The sequence below is a fragment of the Lactuca sativa genome, chromosome 4 (genome assembly GCF_002870075.4).
Source record: "Lactuca sativa cultivar Salinas chromosome 4, Lsat_Salinas_v11, whole genome shotgun sequence".
NCBI lineage: Eukaryota > Viridiplantae > Streptophyta > Magnoliopsida > Asterales > Asteraceae > Lactuca > Lactuca sativa.
The window spans coordinates 337,079,460-337,103,776 of NC_056626.2; the positions used below are offsets into that span (position 1 = coordinate 337,079,460).

The window sequence follows — 24,317 nt, forward strand, 5'->3', positions numbered from 1 at the left end:
TTGAGGAGGTTAATGGGGGCGGTGAAATTGGAAACGAAGTTGTTGGTAATTTATGCAGTTTTAAAGGGAGCAACGATCCGATAGGTACTTTCAATACTCCTAGTGTACCTCAGTTTCACAGTGTTGCTGAAAATGTTAATGTTAGTTATTCACCTATTCAATATGTGGATCCCGAGAATTACAAGTATGTTGGTGATGATGATGTTGGTACATATCTTAATCATGTTGGTGGTCGTTGTGATGATGTTGCCGAACAAGAAGTTAAACTTATGAATAGGCGTGTGGTAGATAAAACTAAAAAGAAAAAAAATTCAACTCAAAAAAATGAAAAAAATCATGTTTACGGGCATTATGTTGATGTTGGTGATGTATGTTTAGATATAACCGAGCTACAAAGTAATTCCGATAGAGATGAGTTGGGTGATGAAGTTAAAGCTAAGTATCCCGATAACCTTTTTTACGGTATGCCCCCTGTACCAGCATGGCCAGTTGATAATAATGAAGATATCCCAACACAGATGGTAGACATTAATCTTCAAAAGATTCAATGTGAGAGTATATTTAAAAACAAAGAACTTTTAAAGCGGTGTATTGGTAAAAAATGTCTTCGAGAAGGTTTCCAGACGAGGACAAGTAGATCCACCAAATCAAGGTATGAAGCTGTGTGTGTTTCGAAAAATTGTTCTTGGTTACTAAGAGCAAAAGCAATTAAAAATACTGATGGACTTTTCCAAGTGAATAAATTTGTTGATGTACACACATGTTCTTCAACATTGTTGCAACCTAATCATCGACAAGCAAACAAATATGTTTTGGGTGAATATGTTGCTGATGTTTTGGCTGAAGACTATAGTAGAGTTTATCGGGGAAAAGAAATTGTTAATGATATGAATGCTCAATTGAATATCAATATCTCATACCATCAGGCATGGCGTGCGAAGCAATATGCATTGTTGTCGTTAAGGGGTACGAAAGAGGATTCTTTTACCAAACTTTCGGCGTATTGTCACAACTTGGCCAAACATAATCCGGGTACTGTCACACATATTAAAACAGATGCTGATGATCGGTTTGAGTTTTTGTACGTCGCACTCGGTTGCTCGGTTAGTATTATCATGTCCTAATTTTTTTTTTAATATTTATTTTGGTGTATTTGAATAGATATACAATGTATTGTAGGTACGAGCTTTTGTCAATTTTTGTAAGCCGACCCTAGTAGTAGATGGAGCTCACCTAAAGGGCGAGTTCAAAGGTACCATGCTACTTGCAGTTACTAAGGACGGACAAAATCAAATATTACCGGTTGCATATGGTATATGCAAAAATGAGTGTACTGATTCTTGGACATGGTTTTTTCAAAAACTACGTGATTGCATAGGAAATATGCAGGAGCTTACAATTATATCTGATAGGTCTCCATCTATAGCAACATCCGTTGCCAACATTTTTCCTCACGCTCATCATGGAATATGTGGTGTCCATTTGTATTTCAACATAGTATCTAGATTCGGCAAGAGTAAGACGGTTAAAGGAATTTTTTGGGAGGCGTGTAGGGCGTACACAGTTGATGCTTTTGATGCTGCCATGGATGTTATGAAAAAGACAAAAGAACCAGTATGGGAGTACTTAAAAAGTATAAATCCAGAAACCTGGTCAAGGGCACATTTTAAAGGGAACCGATACAATCTTATGTCGTCCAACAGTGCGGAGTCTATAAATGCATTATCTAGACACGCACGTAAGGTGCCAATACTTATGTTGATTGATTTTTTTCGTGCTACAATGCAACAATGGTGGTTTCAAAGACGTAACTTTGCAGGTATTACGTAAATTTGTAATATTAATGTTTTATTAGTTTCGATGTTATTGATTTTAACTTCTTCATTTTGGCTGTTTTTTTAGCGGAAGCAACAACAACCCTTACCCCTTGGGCGGATGAAGTTGTAAAAGAAAACAAGAAAATTTTTACCAAATGGGATGTTCGCATGATCTCAAATACGAAATGCGAGGTCAAAAAGGGGGCACAAAATGTGATTGTTGATTTTCAACATATGACATGTACATGTAGGCATTGGCAACTTGATGGGATACCTTGTGGTCATGTCATAAGATGTTTAACAGTGAACAATTACCAAGACTGCTCGAGGTTTGCATTAAATGCTTACTTTACCGAAACACTGAGGAAAACATATGAGGAATCAATAAACCCTCTGCCGAAGCCATCCGAATGGGAGATCCCCGATGATTTGATGATTGTTAAGCCACCTATAATGGATAAACGTCAGCCAGGCAGGCCAAGAAACACAGACCGCATTCCATCCCAAGGCGAGGGTCCAATTATAAAAGAGTGTTCTACATGTGGTCAACTAGGACACACGAGAAATAATTGTACTGGAAGGGCGTCTGGTAGCAGAGCAGGTCACATAATTTCTACTGCAGAAATGGCATATAATATTGGTGGTTCAGCGGGTTGCTCACAAACCCATAACGCTGATTTTGATATAAAACAACCTTGAAATTAAGAGTAATGACGAGTTGTTAGCTTATTATGTATTGTAATATTTTTATTAACTCTTACAAGACATTGCTATGCTTTCATATTTTAGTTAAGTTTGTTGATTATAACAATGAATGAAGCCTTTATATTATAAAATATAGTTTGCAGATTTATTTTAACAGTTACAACATGTTATTTAAAAAAAAACAACAAACGATCCTTTGGCAAGCTAATCTGTTTCATGATAATATTACAACAACTTTATAACTAATTTTTAAACTCAGGGAACTGCAACGGGTACTTCTCTTTCTCCATCGTTATATAGTCATCCCTAATTCTCATTTTGTCTTCGAAACGATCCTTTTTTACCATAATGTGTATCAACTGCTCATCCTTCTCAGCAAGCCGTTTTTCAGTCGTTTTGATTGCCTTCTTACTCTTTTTTATCCAATCTTTATGCTCTTTGATTTTGTTTTTATTGAGGTCAATCCATTCTTCAGCTTGTTTGCATTCCGAACCTATATCATTAGCAAGTTGAGTGAGAAGTCGGGATGACTCTTTGTCCTCTTCTTGTTGTGCTTCAGCCTTCTTTAATTCTTCAAAATTTTCATGTGACATATATGACCCGGCTGAAGAGGGTGTAAAAAAAGGGTCTACCGAATCACAGTAGTAACAATCTACTTCGTTGCATGAGCAAATTTCGAATTTGTGTGAGGAACTCATAATAAAATCGATGTTGTATTAAACTGGAGCAATAAGTGGTATTTATACATACTAGACAGTAATGAGAAGTCCAACTTTGAAATGACTAGACAGTAATGACAAGTCACTGTAGTAACCTGCACATCCCAGTGGGTCCCTTAAGTGACAAGAGATAAATGACAGTTTGACATGACAAAACACTTCATAAAGCTGAAATTCGTAGTCCAAATATAACCATTTCGTAGTCAAAGTATTATTTCATAGTCTATTTATTTATATAAATAGATGTTTAAGATCTATAAACCAAACACCCAAATCACCTAAACGAAACGAATTCCCATTATTAGAAATGTCGTCGAATGCAGCAAGTTCTTCGAATGAATTACCTGGTTCCAATTCTGAAAGGCCATGGACGACAAACGAGGTGTTACTTCTAACACGGTGCTGGCTAAGTGTTAAGGATGGTGAACCGTTACTTGCTCCCCCGCATTGCCTAATTGGTGATGAATGGAGTCGCATCACATCTTTGTTTAACCATGAGATGGGAGAAGGGCAAAAAAGAGAAAAATCAGATGTTGTTACTAAGTGGACGGATGTAAAGGAGGAAGTGACATGGTTCAATCGAGCATGTAGTTATGCGAAACGTAACAATGTTCGTTGTCGTGACGAAGAAGAGTTCTTGGAAGTTGTTACAGAGTTTTACATCTTTGAGCATGAAGGCAGAGACTTCGAATATGAGGAAGTTTGGAAGGTTGTTAGAGATAAACAGTATTTCAAGTAGACCGCTCTAATTTGTGTTAAGAATAAGCCATGGACTTGTGTTTTACGTTAATGCTTTGTTCGTATTATGTTGTTTTTTTCATGTAATTGTTGTGATGTTTTAATGGTTCATGGAATCTTGTTACTAATGTATTCTAATATATTTTTATAACTAATGCAATGGCCATTTACTAACTCAAGTTAATCATACGAGTTTCTCACATAATAAACTAAAATATATATATATATATATATATATATATATATATATATATATATATATATATTAACTCAACTTAATCATACGAGTTTCTCACATACTAAACTAAAATATATTTTAAACATATGAAACACATACGAATTACATACGAAATACATGAAAATAACCTAGTACTCACATAATAAACTAAAATAGATTTTAAACAAACGAAATACATACGAAATACATAAGAAATACATGAAAATAACCTAGTACATGAAAATAACCTAGTACTGAAATAATAAACTAAAATAGATTTTAAACAAACGGGATATATTTCAAAATATTCCAAGGGGCTTCAAACTGGAATTCCAACCCGTTACTTAATGACTTGTATTCCTCCTTAGCAGCTTCCAAGATGACATCCTCAGTAGCATTTAGACGGGCGTCGTCAATTTTGGTATAAAGATCGTTGAATAATAGAACTTCGGTTTTCATTTCATACCATCTTGCTAAGATGTCTAGTTCATCACGATCGTTTCTTGTAGCCATTCGGTTTGCAGCATTGAAAATATTTGTTAGACGGCTCCAAAACATTGGATCATTCAACTTGCTTGTCTCGTACACATGAATGTAAGCATGTGTAAGAACCAAGAACTCTTCATTGCTCCATGATATAGAAGTCATTTGGATTGAAACAAAGAGGGTAGAATCTAAAAAACAATATTTGAACAACTATATTGGTTAATTTAATAACGTTTTGCGTGTAACTTAGGGTCAATTTATAGTAGTTTCTACACAAAATCGCAGTTCAAACTTCTAATATGTCTGCAATTCATAGTCAAAATTAACTGACGAATGCAGTGTACTATACTTATAACACAACAGATCACTGTTCGAGTTGACAATTCATCCCCAGTTGAATGACAACACAATACATTGCTGTTTGAGTTGACAACTCATTGCACCAGGAAAGTAAGGAGTCGTTATAAATAGATTTCCATATCCGTTGTAATTGTATTCTATTACTTCCCTCCTTGCAATTATGGACTCACCACATATATGGAGGAACGCAGAGGAGGTCGCTTTGGTTCAAGCTTGGATTACAACTGTAGAGGTGGATTTTCCACCGGGTCCCCCACAAGTTCGTGCTGGATCATTTTGGTCTCGTGTCTGTCATTTGTTTCACCATTTAATGAACCGCACTCAATATCGAAGAAGAAGAGATGTCAAAGCGAAGTTTCTGAATATGAAAATGAAGGTGAAACAATTTCAACGTATTTATAACGAGTTGGATAACGAACATGCAAATACGGATGAAGACATTCTACGGCAGGTGGCTTTGGAACTATACCGCTTTCAATACGATGGTAGCGAGTTTACCCACTTAGATGCATGGAATGTTTTAAAGAATTTCCCTTATTTTTAATATGCATGTTGGTTAAGTTAATTGTTTTTCGTTATTTAAGTTGCTTTTTGTTGTATGTGTCTAGTCGTTACTATTTAATAAACGTCCATTTCTTTTAATGTATGTTGTTCCCTCAATAGCCAATATTTAGAAAGCAATAAAATAAAACCGGGGTACATAAATAACTAACACATAATACGACATAAAAAATAAATTGGGTACATGGATAACTAATACGTAACACAGCAGTAAAATAAAAACGGAGTACATAAAAAACTAATACATAATACTACATAAAACATAAATGTGCTACATGAATAACTACTGCATTGAGGGAGGTAACAAGACCACCGTTTCATTTGGTATTTCCCAATGCTCATATGATGGTATACCATTCACCAACTCAGATCCATATGCAACTCGATACACATAATTAGTGAACTTGTATTCAACCATTCTCTGAATGGACTCAGATGTACGGGTTCTTAGACATGCTATAGCGTGGCCACATGGTATACCGCTTTTTTGCCATTTACCACAACTACATACCCTTCGTTCAAGTTGTACGTTGTTGGTGGCAAAAGTGTCATGGACTTCAAATGTATCCCCATACAAACGTTTTGCATTACAATTGTAAGACTTGCTGAGACTTTTTTGAACCTTACTCTCAACGTAAGGGGTCAACCCACCAGACAACCTCCCTGTAAAATTTGATATTTTAATAAAAATAGCAGCACAATAAAAAAAACAAAACATAACAATCTCCCTTACCAGCCAGTTCGGCCCGCTCAGCATACTTTGATTTTATCGACGTGGTGGTTAACTCAATTATCGTTGTTATAGGAAACTCACGTGAGGATATAATTTGCAAAATTTCAGGGACGTCAATCGATTTAACATTGTAACGTATTTTTGGGAAAAATGCTCTTGTCCATTTTGAAATCGGTATATCGTCAAGCCAGTAAATTGGACTCATAAGCAAGGTGCAGAAAGGTGGTTGCCTACATGTACTTTGCAACCTTTCGAAACACAAGTAAAAATCATCAACGCTATATGCATTGCATGACTTCCAAAACAACGATTCGACTTCCGTATTGTTATGTCCGATAGACTCACGTATCTTTCGAGCTATATCTTTAGGACAATATCCATGATAGGAATCCGGGTAGGCACTGTCAACACCAAAGTCTATGTTATCACACATGTTGCTTATGAAACCAACCTCTGTGTCCTCACCTAAACAATCTCTTAACCTCATCATGAACCATCTCCATGATTCTTCACACTGTAAGGTTCCCAAACCAAGTGCTAAGAGTAGTGGCTCATGATTTCCATCTAAAGCCACTGCGAAGTACATTGTTGTAAGAAAGCTCCCAAGAAGGGGTAAATAACCTACATATATCAGCGGTATCATGCACCTAAGGAAGGTACGAATCTACATAAAAACGAAGACATATTAGTGTTATGTAAGAACTAATCGACATAGATTACCATGAAATATTGTATAACTCAATAAAAGAAGTATGTTATACCACGCAACCTAAAGCCACAAAACAGAATTGAAAGCGGTTGTTATCGGTTTTCTTAATGGCTGTGAAGGTATTAGGATTTGTTCTTTGAAGGTTATTCAAGAAAATTGGTAGTTGAGAAAAGGTTCTTTGGCTGTGACTACTCATTTTCAATACCGATAATTGTGCTCTACAATGATCACACAAATGGAATTATAAATAGAAGATATTGTATCTCTACTGATCAAAATTCATAGTTTAACCCTTTAAATTCGTAGTTGAACATTTTGAATTCATAGTCAAACCAGTTCATTTCATAGTCAAATTTCACTGACCGACATGACAATACTACAGAATGTACTTGTCTGCATTTCATAGTTGAACTTTTATGAATTCATAGTCAAACCAGTTTATTTCATAGTCAAAAAGAATTGTCCGTAATATGATTTATTCTATAAATGGGTGTCACTCATTATGAAAAAATTTAACTGAGAAAGTAACTCCGATTTAAAAGATTAAGAAGGCTAATGGCATACTGCAATTGTGGAGGAGAACGTATCGTTAGGATTTCGGGTACAGCTAAAAACCCAGGAAGATTGTTCTACGCTTGCCCGTATTTGGTATCATGTTCTTACCGTCATTCAAATTTAAACCCTCGTGTTTACATGACACAAATTAATTTTCTTACTGTGGATATTAAATTTAACAGGGACCAAAATGCGGGTTTATCAGTTGGGTTGATGAAGAGAAGGACCAATCTTCTATGGTAATAGCTAAAGTAGCTAACTCTAATAAGCTCTTTCAATCAGAAAATAAGAAGTTAAAGATAGCGTTGGTTTGTAGTTGGGTGTTGTTCTTGGCAGTTCTTGTTTACAAGTTGTAAGCTTTTCAATATTGTTTTTATGGTTTTGAAGTTGTTAGGTCAATAAATTGTTGTATTTGTAACGTTAAAACAAATGTTGTGGTCGTTCTTATGTTTTGAATTTATTGATAAGTAATTAGTAGGTCATTAAATTGTGGTAATTGTCGTAACGTTATATTTTTTGTCATCCGTTGAGTAAACTCTAAAGATAAACTAATAATGAAATCCAACATTAATTTGTATATACATTTATATAATCCAACTACAGAGGAGCAAGACTAGACCCCCAAATAATTTTTGCCATCCGGAGACGAAACTCTAAAGCTGCGTTCTTTGGGTCAATAAGAACACGTATTGGTTGACCTGAAACCAATTGCTCCATAAACATACAAAGAAAAACACCGCAATCTCCCAAATGACTACTTTGTTGGGGAACGTTTTCTTCATAAATGAATTGCATATTCAATGGAATCCTTGGGATGTTCCTCCGCGCCCAATACTTAATCTTGTCCAAATAATTTGCCACCCGACGTTCAAATTTGGAAAAGATTCCTTCGGATTGGAATTTTTCATAAGCACCTCTACCAAGACTGTCATAAATATGCACTTCCATTGACGCTAATCGTAGTTCCCCAAATAGCCAATGATTAGGGGATGAATGAATCGGCAATAAGACCTGTATAAGGATCAGAAAATAAAATTATGTTTATTTACATCACAATACAAAAACATCACAATACAAAAACATAACAAAAAAACGATATTATTTTCAATATAAACTATTAAGTTTACCGTATCAACATCCCACCAAGCAACCATGAAGTTAGGGTATGTAGCAATACCAGCCATAAACGCCCTCCAGTCCTGTCCTTCTTCCAAAGCATGAGAAACAAAAAAATTTGGAGGCATTATTGTATGTCGGTCGCTCTCAAACCGTCTCTCCATCAAAAGTCGGTACCAAATGGTTATATGCTGCACACATGATACTTTTGTTATTGACTAAAAAACAATTAACTTTTAAAAGAATTAATTAACAATTTATTTACCGCTGACTCCAACCATCCGTCGTGTGTATGCCCAAACAATGAGCTCCAAAAATCTCTATCTAACACGAAATTAAACAAACGATGCTGCACATCGTATGAATGCAATACATAATTTTGGATGACATCCTCACCGCCTGCTACGTAAGGTTGCAGGCGCAACATGGAGAAGTCATGAGCAACACCAAAAACTGGAGGAGGAACGGGGCATGTTGATTTCGTACCAACCTTCTTTTTTGTTCTTCTTTTTTGTTTCGGTGTCGTGTGCAACTAAAAACAATATTCATATGTTTAAATGTATATCTTTCAAATAATTCACATAAACATAGATAATTCACATAAACATAAAATCATCAGTTTATAAATAAAACGAATACCTCGGTGTAAGGAGTGCATAAAAATTATGATGGTTTTCGACTCCTAGGTTTATCGGGTGTAACTTCTTTGTCATCATCATCATCATGAAAATAATCTACATTTCCCGTTATTATTAGTTCGTCTTCATCCGGCACATCATCATCAAATTTGTTCCCTGCATTGTCATTCCTCTCCTCCCACTCCTACATTAAAGATAATACTTTATACTTAATAACGAAATACACATAATTTAATAAGCAATAATATCTAAATAAACAAAATATTAATATAATATTAATGTAACTATAATAACCTCTTTAACTTCACTATAATCGTTTACATCAAACACATCATCATCAAATTTGTTCCCCGCATACTGATTACTCTCCTCCAACACCTACATTAAAAATATAACTTTTTACTTAATAACGAAAGACACTTTATTAAAAAGTAATTATTAAAATCGTAAAGGTAACATCTATAACAACCTTGTCGTCTTGAGTATCACCAAAAACATTTTGAGTTGTATTGTTTTTATTCATCACTTCATCTTGCACAACCTATATTTTCAAATATAAAATATGAACACAGGTATTCATATATGTTAATAAAATTTAATAAATAATGTAGCGTGTAACTAACCTGTTCATCATAATTTCTTTGTGACACTGCCGTATCATCAAAAAAAATGTCGTTCCAAAATTGGTCATTATTCACTTCTTCAACAAAAACCTCTGTAGGTTGTCGGTTCATAAACACATGCTGCTCCAGTGCATGTACCCGTTTCAACAACTCGTCTAGCTTGTGTTTCCCACTGCCCCGACCTCTACCATGAGAGCGACCACTGGACGACATACTAGACGAAGATTCGTCTTGTCTCCTAAAATGGTCTCGTACTGGGGATGGAACTGCTTTCCCTTCACCATATACATACTCTTGAAATGACATATAATAAAAAGATGTCATCTCACCATCACCCGGTAACATGTTTTGTCTTGGTGGTAGCCCCTCCTAAAAAATTAAACATATTAAAAATGCATATAAAACTATAATAATCAACTTTATTAATAATAAACGAAATATTTTTAAACCTGCATCTTTGACCAAATCTTGTTCACGTCAACCCATTTCAATTTTTTTGTTCCGCTCCATCTTTTCATCTGAGGCAAGTCTTTATTTTTTCTCAATGCAAATCCACATTCACGAACAGCCGGAATCATCTCATATATCCATATCTACAATTTTGTACAATAACAGTAATAAAAGTTAAAATTAAAATAAAAAAGATAACAATAAAACAATATAAATATAAGAAAATTTTTATACCCTAATTGGAGCCGTAAATCCTGAGACGGAATACTTTAAAGTTTGACCACGCTGAGGAAGTGATAAATAATGATGTATCTTACTCCACGTATCCTCAAGGTCAACATAAGTAAAATCTCATAGATAGCTACCCCAAGCGAAGCTAACAAAACAAAAAAAAAAAAATTCATTATTATATAAATTATAACTTTAATAAAATAGAACTTTTAACGTAAAGAAAATATACCTATTCCAGAGATCCAAATTCTCAGCCAAAAAAAACCAATCTTGTGGCACCCGATCGTTAACTTCTTTGCCCAAAAAACCTTCACACAAAATGTATATCAAACATACTCTAACTGCATCAAGGTCGTCAAGTGCTAGGAATGTTTGATTTAAAATTAAACTTTTCAGGTTGCCGATTTTCACCGAACTATTAGTATGGTCCGGAAATAGCCGTTCACGCAGTAAACATCTTTTTTTACTGCTTATTAATTTTTCCGACCCTTTTCTCCCAATGTTTTTTGGATACTCCCCAAAATTGAAGCCGGTAATCAAACAAAACTCTTCCGGCCCATAAACCATTTTGGTATTGCCTACTCGAAAATATAAACGTTTTATTCCATCTGGAGATGAAGGAACATTTTATGAAACAATAAAGCGTCCCCTTGTAAACGAGGGACATCAATAAAATAGCCAAAGACGGTATTTCTGAAAATAGCACGTCGGACATCATCTAAAACTTCAAAGACTTCCCATATGTTACCGCCAGAGCCTTTTAGGTTCGCAAAGGCTTTCGTATTCATTAAACTAAAATCATGCTGCAAAAAAAAACACAAAAACAAATTAGATAACTAAAAAATATACTTTTTTTTAAATATATTACGAACTGCAAATACTTTCTTAATTACTAATATATATATTTCCGATAAAAAACAATAACATACACATATATAAACAATTTTCCAAGTTATACAACAAATATATTTACGATAGATCACAATATCATACATAATTATATAAATATTTTCAACTTAAACATATTTTCAACTTAAACAAATTTTCAACTTAAACGACAAATATATAAACAATTTTTATCTTTCTAATTAAAACTAACATTATATAACCATAACCATATAAACAAAAAAATTTAAAAATAAAACGACAACCAAACTAACAATTTTGCAAGTTATACGACTACTTTATACAAATTTTTCAACTTATACGACAAATAAAAACAATTTCTAACAATATATATACGACAAATTTTCAACTTATAAATGTTATACGACAAATATATATATACAGTTTATATAAACAATTATAGGATAAAAATTTACAAGATTTCAGGTTATACAACAACTAAAAAAACTACAAAAATAACAAATTGTAAACATTATCCACGCAGTCTCTACTTGTCTCTACTTGCATTTAAACTTCAAGTATACTAAAAATATACTAAAACTATCAAACACAACAAAATTACCCTTTTTTAACACTAAATAATACAACAATTGATAAAAAAAAAATAACTTTAAACATTAAAAGAGTTAAAATCTAACCATATTTGCGGGATTGTTGACATAATCCTCCATTTTCTTCAAAAACTAGCCAAAATTCCGAGAGAAGCCCAAAGTTAGAGAGAGTTTTTGTGTAGAGAATGGTGAAAATGATAAAAAAAAAAAAAAAAAAAACGTTTTTATACCTAAAAAACACCCATTTCGCAGGTGAGAAGGCCCCATCTGCGAAATGGGCATCTCATCTGCGAAAGTACAAGTGCCTGAAGCACAGCTGTGCTTCAGGCACTTGTACTTTCGCAGATGAGATGCCCATTTCGCAGATGGGGCCTTCTCACCTGCGAAATGGGTGGCTATTTTTGTAATACCGATTTTTTTTGGCTATTTTTGTAATGCAATTAGTATAATTGGCTATTTTTGTCATTTTCTCTAATAATAATAATAATAATAATAATAATAATAATAATAATAATAAATCAATTTGATTTATACTACTGATTCACTAATCAAAGATGCCTCGGATACTCTTGAAAATTCAATTAAAAAAATAATTTTATATTTCTGTAAATGACCAAAGAAGAAAGACTTTTTTGCTTGAGTTGGGAAAGGAATATATCATATTCTTCTACTTTTTGTTATCTTGGGCTTCCGTTTGTTTAAATAACTAAACTAATTTATAGGTTTATTGTTTGTTTATCTATCATATATGTAATACTTTTTGATGATTAAAAATTTAAATCTTATAAACCCAATTAGTCCATCGATGTATTTCCAATAGATGGATGTGCTGTTTTACCTTTGATGTATTTCAAAAATACTTTGCGCGTGTTCAACATAATAATTAGAAAGTGATATTCGTTAGATGACAGTCCTAGTTTTTATTTGTATAGTTGGCGAATGTTTGCGTATTGCATAGAAACAATTGTATATTTGAATCTTTACAAATATATATTTTCTTAAATATAAAAATAACTTTGTTAAATTTGATATAATAATTCATATACTAAGTTGATATAATATATTGATTATTTTATATTATATAATAATATATACATCTATTAGAACTACATAATCTCAATCGTTTGAATAATCTCTACCTGTAGGTTACTTATTAATAAAAATAAAAAAATAATATATGGTTTAATGTTGTTTAGAGTTGTTGTTATTGTTAATTAATTTTTTAAAATTTATTAGCTTAACATTTTAATTTCTATCATTGTAATTATTTAAAACATCAAACATTATTTTTTGTTTTTAAAGTTAACAATATAATCATTTATATAGAATTATTTTTAACTATTGTTATTGTAAGTCCCCAATCTGTTTGTGTATCAATCAGATCCGTTTGATAGTGCGGAATCCCGATCAAACGGATGATGTCAGATCTAATAGAAGAGAAGGAGAAGAAAAATAAGATGAATCTTGTATATATTGATATGAATTAAGATCTGGATACAAGATTCACACACACACTCTCTGTTCTCTCACTCTAGAACACCTTCAAATACACACACATAAGCTCTTCTATTCATCCATCTACTCCTCACCCCTTACACCTATATTTATACATGAGAAACATAGGCTTGGTGAACATATGTCGTAAATGAGTTTATGTCACACCCCAAAACAAAGAACGGCGGAAACGTTCTAGGGCGGAGGACGTTATTTGCAGTATCATAACAATGCCAAGTAGTAAATAAGCAACAACATCATCCATTGCATTAATAGTATAATCTCATACAAATGTGTTCTTTAATAGTAATAAGACACTAAAAATGAATAATCAAAATAAAAGACGAGTCTTGAAGATGCTCCGTCTTCTCAAAACCTGGTCATCGGTACCTGTCTACTAGTGACCTGAGAATACGAGTAATTTTAAAAGCGTAGATCAGTATTTAAGCTGGTGAGTTCATAAGTAGTTAGTGTTAATGTTTGTATAAGTTTGATGAAAATGTTTGTATTTGAACAATGTAAATGTTTGTATATGTTTGAAAACTCCTAGAAAATCCTATATTTTCTACTAGTATAAAAAGTAGCCTTCTACCATGATCCAACTGTTTTGTATGTTTGTTCCTTTGTAAAAGTGAGTGCTTTTCCCAAGTATGACTATCATTACCAAAATATAGTTTTATATTACCCTTTATGTGAGAAGATCACAATTTGAATATAATGGGAAAATATATATGTAAAATACAGTATTATTTGTAGTAATCACTGAAGTAATAACTACCTTAAAACCAATGGTTAAATTAAGGCAAAATGTGATATGCTTGTTACCATACTAATCTGACTATAACACGACGATGAAAGACGTCGGAAAAAATGACATTTGGCACCTATAGACTTAAAAGTGCCACTGTAGCGAACGACAAAGGTGTAGGATAGTCAATCCAGTATAGATTTATACGCAAACTCACGCTCTCCCTCCAGAAGATTCTGGTTATTAAACGAGACATAACGAAATGGTCTATGTGTCACGAAGTAGTATCCAACATTACGTTATCTCTGAATCTTGTTATAGTATACTTGTTATAGTAATAGTATTCTATGTATAATATCCTTTGTATAGTATTTTGTTATAGTATTCTCTATCAAGTATTCTCAATTATAGTATTCTCTGTTATAGTATCCTCTGTTATAGTATTCTTTGTTATAGTATTCGTATATGTTAGTGTTCTCCTAAACTATACCTATTATAGTTTACTAGTAAGTTATGTATATGAATAGATGGATGTATACCTTTGCTACCCAAAGGTACTGAACTGATTGAATAGAACTTTTATGTCCACATATGTATACATAATATATATCTAACATTTAGACGACCTTCGGACAACTGACCGATAACCTAAGTCCACATCCAAACAAGGAAAAGGAAATAAAGCGAGTTAGCAGTCCTAAGTCCTTCAAACATTATGTATATAACTATACATATATTGACATGCTTTTGACAATATATATAAGTTAAAAAGAGGTTTTGTAATACATTTAAAGAGTTTTGAACAATAAATAAATAATGACTTGATGTCAGTTTATAAAACGATTTAAAAGTAGTTTGTTTTGAAACACAGTTTGAAGTATATGAAATCCTTGTTTGAAACACAGTTATAAATCACATGTGATTGATCTTATAACTAGCATGTTTTCTACTTGTATCCCCCCCCCCCCAATAAAAGCATTTAAAATCATTTAAAAGATAAGTTTAAGGGGAATGAACTCACCTGAAGTGAGTGATGCGAATGTAAGATTGGTAAAGGATGCTAAGTGTCAAGTGAGGACTTGAGCACACACGGATCCTATTTAACATATAATGACACATATATGCTTATAATTAGTGTTTATAACAACTAATTAGGTAATTAAACAACCTTAGCGACTAGGAAACACTTCTATTGAAGTGTTAAACCACATAGGGTTGCATATAAGGGGTGTAGGGCCTCACTTGGGAGATTATGGCCCATATGGTATGAACCACATGAGTTTACGGCCCAAATACCATTTCCGCATGAGTTTACGGCCATAAACTCATGGTACTAAGTGTCAAGTTGTGATTTAAGGTTATATAAGTCAATATGAAGTGTTCTATGATCAAGTCTAAGCCCTAGGAAGGAATGGTGGCACCATTGCACCATTAACTAGTGTTCACGACCTAAGGGACATTTCCCCATGAGATTATGGCCGTAAAAACATGGTATCTTGTACCAAATCAAAGTTTAAGGTCCCTAGCTTATGATAAAAGTGTTCTAGACTTGATCCTAAGGCTTGAGAAGAGATTTAAATAGAGTTTACGGCCCAAGAAGGTTCCTTGGCCGTAAACTCCCTTTTGATCATGATTTCTTGATGATTTCTATGTTTAATCTAGTTGATTTAAGCATAGAACAAGCTAAGACAAGAGTACTTATAGTGTAGAAGCTTGAAAGGGTGCTTAAGGCTCAAGAACACTAGTGTGTGTTCTTGGTGTTCTTGGTGAAATGAAGAACACTTGATTATCTATCAAATGAAAGAGATTTCATGGATGAAATCATTCACAAACACTAGATAATGAAGTTTATTAACTAATTAAGGAAGAAAATACTTACTAAGTTGAAGATCTATGATGATACTTGAGAGAGAATGAGGTTATGGACTTGAAAATGGTTAAAAATGACAAATGGCTAAGTGTCACTTATATAGTCCTTAGGGTTTACGACCCTAATACCATTTGGGCCGTATACTGCAAACTCTTGGAGTTTTGGAACTTAAAATGTGGCATACTTTACCCTAAAGTATCCTCTCTCCAATTATCTCTTGCAGTACTAGGCTTTAGAACACTCAAGCTGACTCCAAAACTGCTAAAATTTAGCAATTGAAAGTTTGACTTTGATTGAATGCAGGGATTGTTATAAGATAGAAATTTTGAGTTGTCATATTTTACGGCCGTAAACACGTATACGGCCATAAACACTAATTTGTTTACGGTCCAAGACACAAAAATACATTTTCCTAGAAAAGTAAAGTATAAACCATATTTTTCACCCAACAATCTCCCCCTTGGTTTATAACTTTCTTTTCTAAATGACCCAACAAGCTCCCCCTAAAAAGTAGCTAGATTTTCTTGTGAATCTTCATCGAGAGCTTGACTTCAGCATTAATCTTCAAATTCTTCACGACTTCAAGATGAACTTGATGAATCTTTAATGAATGACTTCATCTTGAGCAGTTGGGCTTTTCTTCAGGATTTGCCATTGAACGCATATTGGGTGAGGATGCTTGATGAAAAGATTCTTGAAAGATAGCGCTTTCTGCTTGAGAATCTTCAGAGAGAACATCAGAGAGAACAAATCTTTTGGATCACTTCAGCATGTTTAAGATAGCAGCAGATTGATTGAGGGGGCTTCAATGCAATCCATCACATAATCTTCAATTTCAGCTTCACCTTGCTTCTGGGGTTGAAAGATTGAATGTCGAAAGAATAATCTTCATTTCTTGCTCCTTTGAATGAGAATTCTTTGATGATCACGGATGAAGCCTTGGCTCAGAAATCTTCGACACAAACTCCATGCGTTTCATCTTCTCCAAAATTCACTTTTCAAGACAAAACAAAACTAAAAGAAAACTTAGCACACAAATTAAAATAGAAACAAAAATATTTTTGGATTTTTTTCTTTTTCTTTTTTTTTTTATAAATAAAACAGAAATAACACTATTTTTGGATTTTTTATTTTTTGAGTTTTGTTTGATTTTTGAATTTTTATGATTTTTCTTTGATTTTCTTTTTTAATTCTCCCCCTAAATTTGTGCATAGAGGAAAACTATGAACAAATTTAACAAAAACAAAGTTGTCAGTATTGGGATCAAAGTTGTGAGACAGTCTTAACCTGTTTATCGGTACCTTCATCTTTATGAATTGATTTGGTCAATTGTCAATATTGTGGTCCGCTTAAACATGAAGGATATCGACAAACTTTTCTAAATAAACCATTTAGCTGACGACGACCACAGGTATTGTTGTCCACTTAAATTAAGCAGCGAGATGTACAGACAACATCTAAATGGTTTAATTTTAGTTGCACCAGAACGTGTTACCCACTTCCCGATATACCCTGATTATCAAGAACTTCCAAAGAACTCCTTAGATTAGGTGAGTAAACAATTATTAAGGAGGATGTTAGATTTAGAGATAGATGCATATGTTGTGTCCCAGGTCGGATCTATTTCAATCATGTAGAGGGGACAACATATGACTAACAGAGATAGAGGGATTGAGAGGTAGAATGTTGCATATGTTGTGTCCCAGGTCAGATCTTCCGATCACGCAGAAGGGACAACATATGGCTAACAGATCGAAAGAATTTCATAGATAAAGAGATGCGTAGAAATAGAGTTGCATATGTTGCATTCCAGGTCGGATCTTTCGATCATGCAGAGGAAGCAACATATGACTAACAGACAGAAAGAAAGAAAATAATCTTCTACATACCTACTTTATCAGAACCCCCCAGTCGCCCTATCAGAACCAGAATTAAGGACATAAGTCCGTACATCAAAGAAAATTCAAACCATTGTTCTAGATGTGTATTAATTTAGTGTATCTGTAGGTTCCCGTGTTTATCCCACTGCTCAATCTACCCGAGCGTCGTATGGTCAGTCCAAACAATCCTATCTAAATCCACAGTGTCAAATCCTTCGTGCCTACCAACACATTGAACACAGGGTCTAGACAATTCATATTCAGTCCTTTACACATGTTTTAGACATCCCGTTATCACATTCTTGATATCACTTCCCAATAATAACTACTAAAGAAAAACTAATAAGAAAATGAAAAATTGTCTTTAAAACGAATCAGAGTAAGATAAACTCGGAAGTATAGAGAAGAAAAACGCAAACCGTAATTCACCGATTGAATTTGCATCCAAAAGGTCTGAGAACAGCACACATAATCTCAAAACAGATCCGAAAATCCTTTACATCATTAAACACAACCCCATGTGATCCCTTCCTTTCTTCACTTCTTTCCTTTCCCGTAAAGGACACATACTCTCGAACAAAGTTCTGAGTGTTGTACAGTTGAGAGATGTACCCTATTTTGTGCTTGGAACAGCCACTACCAACAAACCGAAGTTTGATGATATGCCTCCATAGCTGCTCCGACACAAAGCGGGATCAGTTGGTCTTTGGAACCCAGTCCATTTTGAAACTGGGTTGACCTTTGTCATCAATGCAGGGTACTCTCTCCCATGACATATCCTTCTTATCACAAACAAAAGATGTAGAAATATTAGAAGCATTAATTGATTTGGGAGATTGAATCTTTGGTACCCATCTGTAGTCAGGTTTAACCCATTTCTTGTTGGAACATTCACTATTGGGATACGACTTTGTTTCGTTTGCTTGACCTCTCGGTCCATGATCTCTATAGGTTCTTCCACGAAGTTGAGGCTCTCGTTGATCTCGATCTCGTTGAGTGGGATTACAAGAGTCTCGTCGGACATTCACTTTTTCAAGTTCGAGATGTGGAAAGTAGTATGTACGTTACCGAGTTCACGCGGTAGATTGAGTTTGTAAGCTATAGGGCCAATTCTAGCAAGAATATCGAAAGGCCCTACGTATCTTGGATTTAGCTTTCCACACTTTCTGAAGCGTATCAAGCCCTTCTAGGGTGAGACTTTCAAAAGGACTCGGTCTCCCACCTAGAATTCCAAAGGTTTCCTCCGCTTGTCTGCGTAGCTTTTCTGACGGTCTTTAGAGGCTTTCAATCGTTCACGAATATGAACGACCTTCTCTGTTGTTTCCCATATGATTTCCGAACCTATGAGAGTGCTGTCAGGAACTCATCCTTTAGCCAACTGGGTGTCGCCCACCTCAGCCCAACACAGAGGGGATCTGCACTTTCGGCCATAGAGGACTTCAAATTGAGCAGCCTTTATGCTCGTGTGGTAACTGTTGTTGTAGGAAAATTCGACAAGGGGTAAATGAGTATCCCATGCTTTCCCAAAGTCGATCACACAGGCTCTCAACATATCTTCTAAGGTTTTGATAGTTCTCTCACTTTGTTCGTCGGTTTGTGGATGGTAGGTTGTACTCATGTCGAGCCTCGTTCCAAGGGAACTTTGTAGCGACTGCCAGAACCTCGAAGTGAATCTTCTATCTCTATCGGAACTAATGGATATGGGAACAGCATTCATTCGTACAATCTCCCTAATGTATGTTCTTGTTAGTTTCTCCATCTTGTCAGTTTTCTTTGATTGGTAGGAAATGCGCGGATTTGGTCAATCTATCGACGATGACCCAAATGGTATCAAGTCCACCCGTTGTCTTGGGCAACTTGGTTACGAAGTACATAGTAATCCGCGCCCATTTCCATTATGGTATCTCCGATTGCTGAAGTAAACATGATGGTTTCTGGTATTCGACCTTAACCTTTGCGCAAGTAAGGCATTTACTCACGAAGGTAGCAATCTCTGCTTTCATGTTAGGCCACCAGTATAACTTTTTAAGATCCAGATACATCTTAACTGAACCTGGGTGGATGGAATACTGAGTGTTGTGCACGTCGGTCATGAGTACATCTCTGAAGCCACCGTGTTTCGGTGTCTAGATTCGGTCCATGAAATATAAGGCTCCGCCACCCTTAATTTCCAAGTTCTTACCTATCACCTCTTAGGGATTCACCCACCACATTTTCAGGTTTCAAAGCGTCGATCTGAGCCTCCTTAATTTGTGTGGACAAGTGTGAATGGATAGTAATAGTCAATGATTTGACTCTACGACCAGAGTACTATTTCCGACTTAGGGCGTCAGCTACTACGTTGGCCTTGCCGGGAAGATAATGAATTTCGCATTCGTAGTCATTGAGTAGCTCAACCCACCGTCATTGTCTCATGTTCAGCTCCTTCTGATCAAAGATGTGTTGAAGGCTTTTGTGGTCTGTAAAGATAGTGTTTTTCATACCGTACAGATAGTGTCTCCAGATCTTTAGAGCAAACACAACTGCTCCTAACTGAATATCATGTGTGGTGTAGTTGACCTCGTGTGTCTTCAGCTGTCTTGAGGCATAGGCGATGACCTTACCTCGTTGCATCAGAACACATCCAAGCCCTTGGTTGGATGCATCGCAATAGACTACGAAGTCTTCTATTCCTTTTGGGAGGGATAGTATTGGTGCGGTGCATAAGGCTCGCTTCAGCGTTTGGAACACCTTCTCTTGTTTCTCTTCCCAGTCAAAGGCGACGCCTTTCTGGGTCAGTGTAGTAAGCGGCTTAACGATGCTAGAGAAGTTTTGTATGAACCTGCGATAGTAGCCAGTGAGACCTAGAAATTGACGAATTTCAGTAGGTGGCTTTGGTGCTGACCAGTTCTCAATGGCCTTGATTTTGGAAGGGTCCACGTAAATTCCCTCTTCACTAACAACGTGGCCCAAGAATTCGACTCTTCGAATCCAAAACTCGCACATAGAGAACTTCGCATAGAGCTTCTCCGATCGTAATGTTTCTAAGACTCTTCGTAGGTGCTGACTATGATCCTCCTTACTTCGAGAGTAGATAAGTATGTCATCGATGAAAACAATGACGAACTGATCCAAGTAAGGACGACACACCTTATTCATTAAATCCATGAATACAACTGGTGTGTTGGTTAATCCGAACGGCATCACTACAAACTCGTAGTGTCCATAACGATTTCGGAAGGCTGTCTTGGGAACATCCTCCTCTAACACTCGTAACGGTGATACCTGGATCGTAGATTTATCTTCGAGAAGTAGTTTGCTCCTTGAAGTTGATCAAATAAATCGTCTATGCGGGGTAGAGGATAACGATTCTTAATGGTAATCTTGTTGAGTTCCCTATAGTTGACGCACATACGAAACGATCAGTCTTTCTTCTTGATGAACAAGACCGGTGCTCCCCATGGTGAGAAGTTGGCCTAATGAATCCTTTCTTGAGAAGTTCGTTAAGCTGACTGGAAACTTCCTGCATCTCTGATGGTGCCAGACGATATGGATATTTGGCTACTGGAGTAGCCCCTAGCACTAAGTTGATTCTGAACTCAACTTGGCGTTGCGGTGGTAATCCCGGTAGTTCTTCTGGAAAGATGTCAGGAAATTTGCGTACTTCTCGAATGTTCTGAATGTCCTTCACTTCTTGACTCGTATCGACGATGTGTGCAAGGAATGCATGATATTCCTTTCGCAAGCACGTCTGAGCTTGGATACACGAAATTATGCGAAGGTTCATATTAGATTTGTCGCCGTAGATAACTAGAGTTTCGTTGTTAGGGAGGTTAAGACGAACTGCTTTCTCAAAGCACATGATATTGGCACGAAGATGACTTAACCAGTCCATGCCGATTATGACGTCAAAACTTTTAATTGATACCGGCATGAGGTCTATTTGGAAAGAATGACCATCTAGAGTTAGAGTACAACCTATGTATATGCAGTTAGTACTTTACGTTTTCCTGTTTGCCATTTCTACAGTGAATGATTCCTCTAGCGCACATGGTTTTTGTTTAAGTAATTGAACAAATTTCTGGCTTACGAAGCTTCTCTCTGCTCCACTATCGAATAGTATATAGGCATATGAATTATCGAGGAGAAACGTACCAGTAACTATCGTAGGATCAGCTATGGCTTCCTCGTGGCCTAACACCAGAATCCTTCCCACTCCACCAACATTTCCTGCCTTCGGGCAGTCTCTCTTGAAATGACCAACCTCGCCACAACCGTAGCAAGCCTGGACCGCACCAATGTCGGGGACTTGATTAATTGGCCTTTCCGGAGCCTTGCAGAATTGGGCAGTGTGCCCTTTTCTGTTGCAGTTAGCACACTACATTTCCCAGAAGGCACCATTATGAGGGAAATTGCATTTGTTGCACTTGGGAAAATTTTTGGTATACGGCTTCTTAGGCGCTGTAGCAGCAGGTACAATCATGACATTAACAATCACCACTTGCTGCTTCTTGGCAGAGTTCTGCGACGATTTGCCTTTCTTGTTTTCCCAGAACTTCCGCTTGTTGTCAGCGGCTTTGGAGGGTTCTGGGATAGCCAGGGTTGTTGTCGTTATCGGGGTAGAGACTCCGTGATGAATAAGTCTCTGTGTCAATCGCTTGACACTATCGAAAGTAGTGGGGTTTGAAGCTAAGACATTCCCCTAAAATGGAGGCACTAGCCCCCAAATGTACCTCTCGACCTTCTTCCCCTCAGTGGGAACCATATTGGGACATAGCCCCACCAGATCGCTGAATATGGCAATGTAAGCCACTATGTTGGAACCTTTCATGGTTAGTGTGACATCCCCAAAATCACGGCCAGAAAAGACCGATTTTGTTTATGCTTGTTTGAAAATCAAAGTAACATTTTACATAAAAGTGTTGCGGAATTTGTTTCCAAAATAAAAATATGATAAAGATTTATCAAAGCATTTCCGTAGAAATTTATTTCACTAAAAAGACTTGGGATGTCGTGTTCGATACATATCAAAAGCATAAAACAATACATTATTATAAGCCTTAAAACAATTATTTACAACTATTGGACTATAATCCAAAAATCCCTCATCATCATCCAAATTATGCTCTGGGTTCACTACCTGTAAAACAGAAAGCTGAGTGGGTCAGGCTTGGGAGCCTGGTGAGCATATAGGGCTTTCAACCCATAAATAATAATAAATTTATTAATTTCATCAAACCAATAATAACCCTGATTACCTATTCCCGTTATCCTCAATTTACGTCCCTAAACACCTATAAAAGGGACCTAGTCTAAGGATTTTATCATCGGGATGGACTTTACTGCTAAGGGGATTCCTCATCCATATATGTCCGTAAGGCAACCATGTGGGGGATGGAGTACACCGGTGAACATCAAGCCCACAAACACCTACAGGTTGTGAGCCTGCTAGCGTTCCACTAGACTGTCTAGAAGAGTCCATGGTCGTCATCCATACTCTGCTAGATGACTGGAACAACAACAACATCGAGGCCTCTCATCCTTTTATCACACACCAACTATTTCATCTACCCATGTTATACCCAACATATTTGTAGATTAAATATATATAAAGTTTAAATCATTTTAAAACTTGTATAAAACATTCATTCAACAACCATCTCAAATAAACAATCGATATATATACACATAACATGTATTTATATAAAATACTTCATATCTATGTGTAAGATGAAAGTGACTATACACTCACTTGATTTAATGATAATCGGGCAGCACTTCGTTTCTTAAAATGATCGTTTATGATAAAACCGGGGTCTTTAATGAAAAACCAGGCTCTGCGAGGTTGGAGCTTCAAAACCGAAAAGATAAATTTTTTCGGGTCTTCGGGCACTTCGGGACGTGTTTTGGGCGTTGGAAATGATATTGGGGCTTCGGTGGAAGTCAGAATAGCAAAAATATTGATTTAGGGTGAAAAAGTAGCAAAATCCCAAAAATACCCGGGAAGGCTCGCAGCCTTCTATTTATAGGGGGCTTCAGATCCGAGGGCTTAGAAGCAAACACGTGGCAGTAGATGCGAAGGCCATGCGACAACTGCGAGGCGAGGCTCGGATGTGCGTCGGAGGCTTGTAGGTGAGATGTGGTCGCTTCAGACACCTCCACGTATGCAACACGCGTCGGACTTCTACTGGACCACACTTCGAACGAATCAGCAGAGGGGAACCACGTAGG

General features: G+C 35.9%; 1 protein-coding gene across 1 annotated transcript; it reads right to left on the minus strand.

Annotated features, from left to right (window-relative positions):
- Positions 1-7,788: 7,788 nt before the first annotated feature.
- On the minus strand, positions 7,789-9,117 carry LOC128133934 (uncharacterized). Its single transcript, XM_052771441.1, has 2 exons — positions 8,728-9,117; positions 7,789-8,611 (listed from the first exon to the last, which is right to left on the minus strand). Exons 1-2 carry the CDS (start codon positions 8,878-8,880, stop codon positions 8,198-8,200), a joined length of 567 nt encoding a protein of 188 aa, XP_052627401.1. The 5' UTR covers positions 8,881-9,117; the 3' UTR covers positions 7,789-8,197.
- Positions 9,118-24,317: the final 15,200 nt, after the last annotated feature.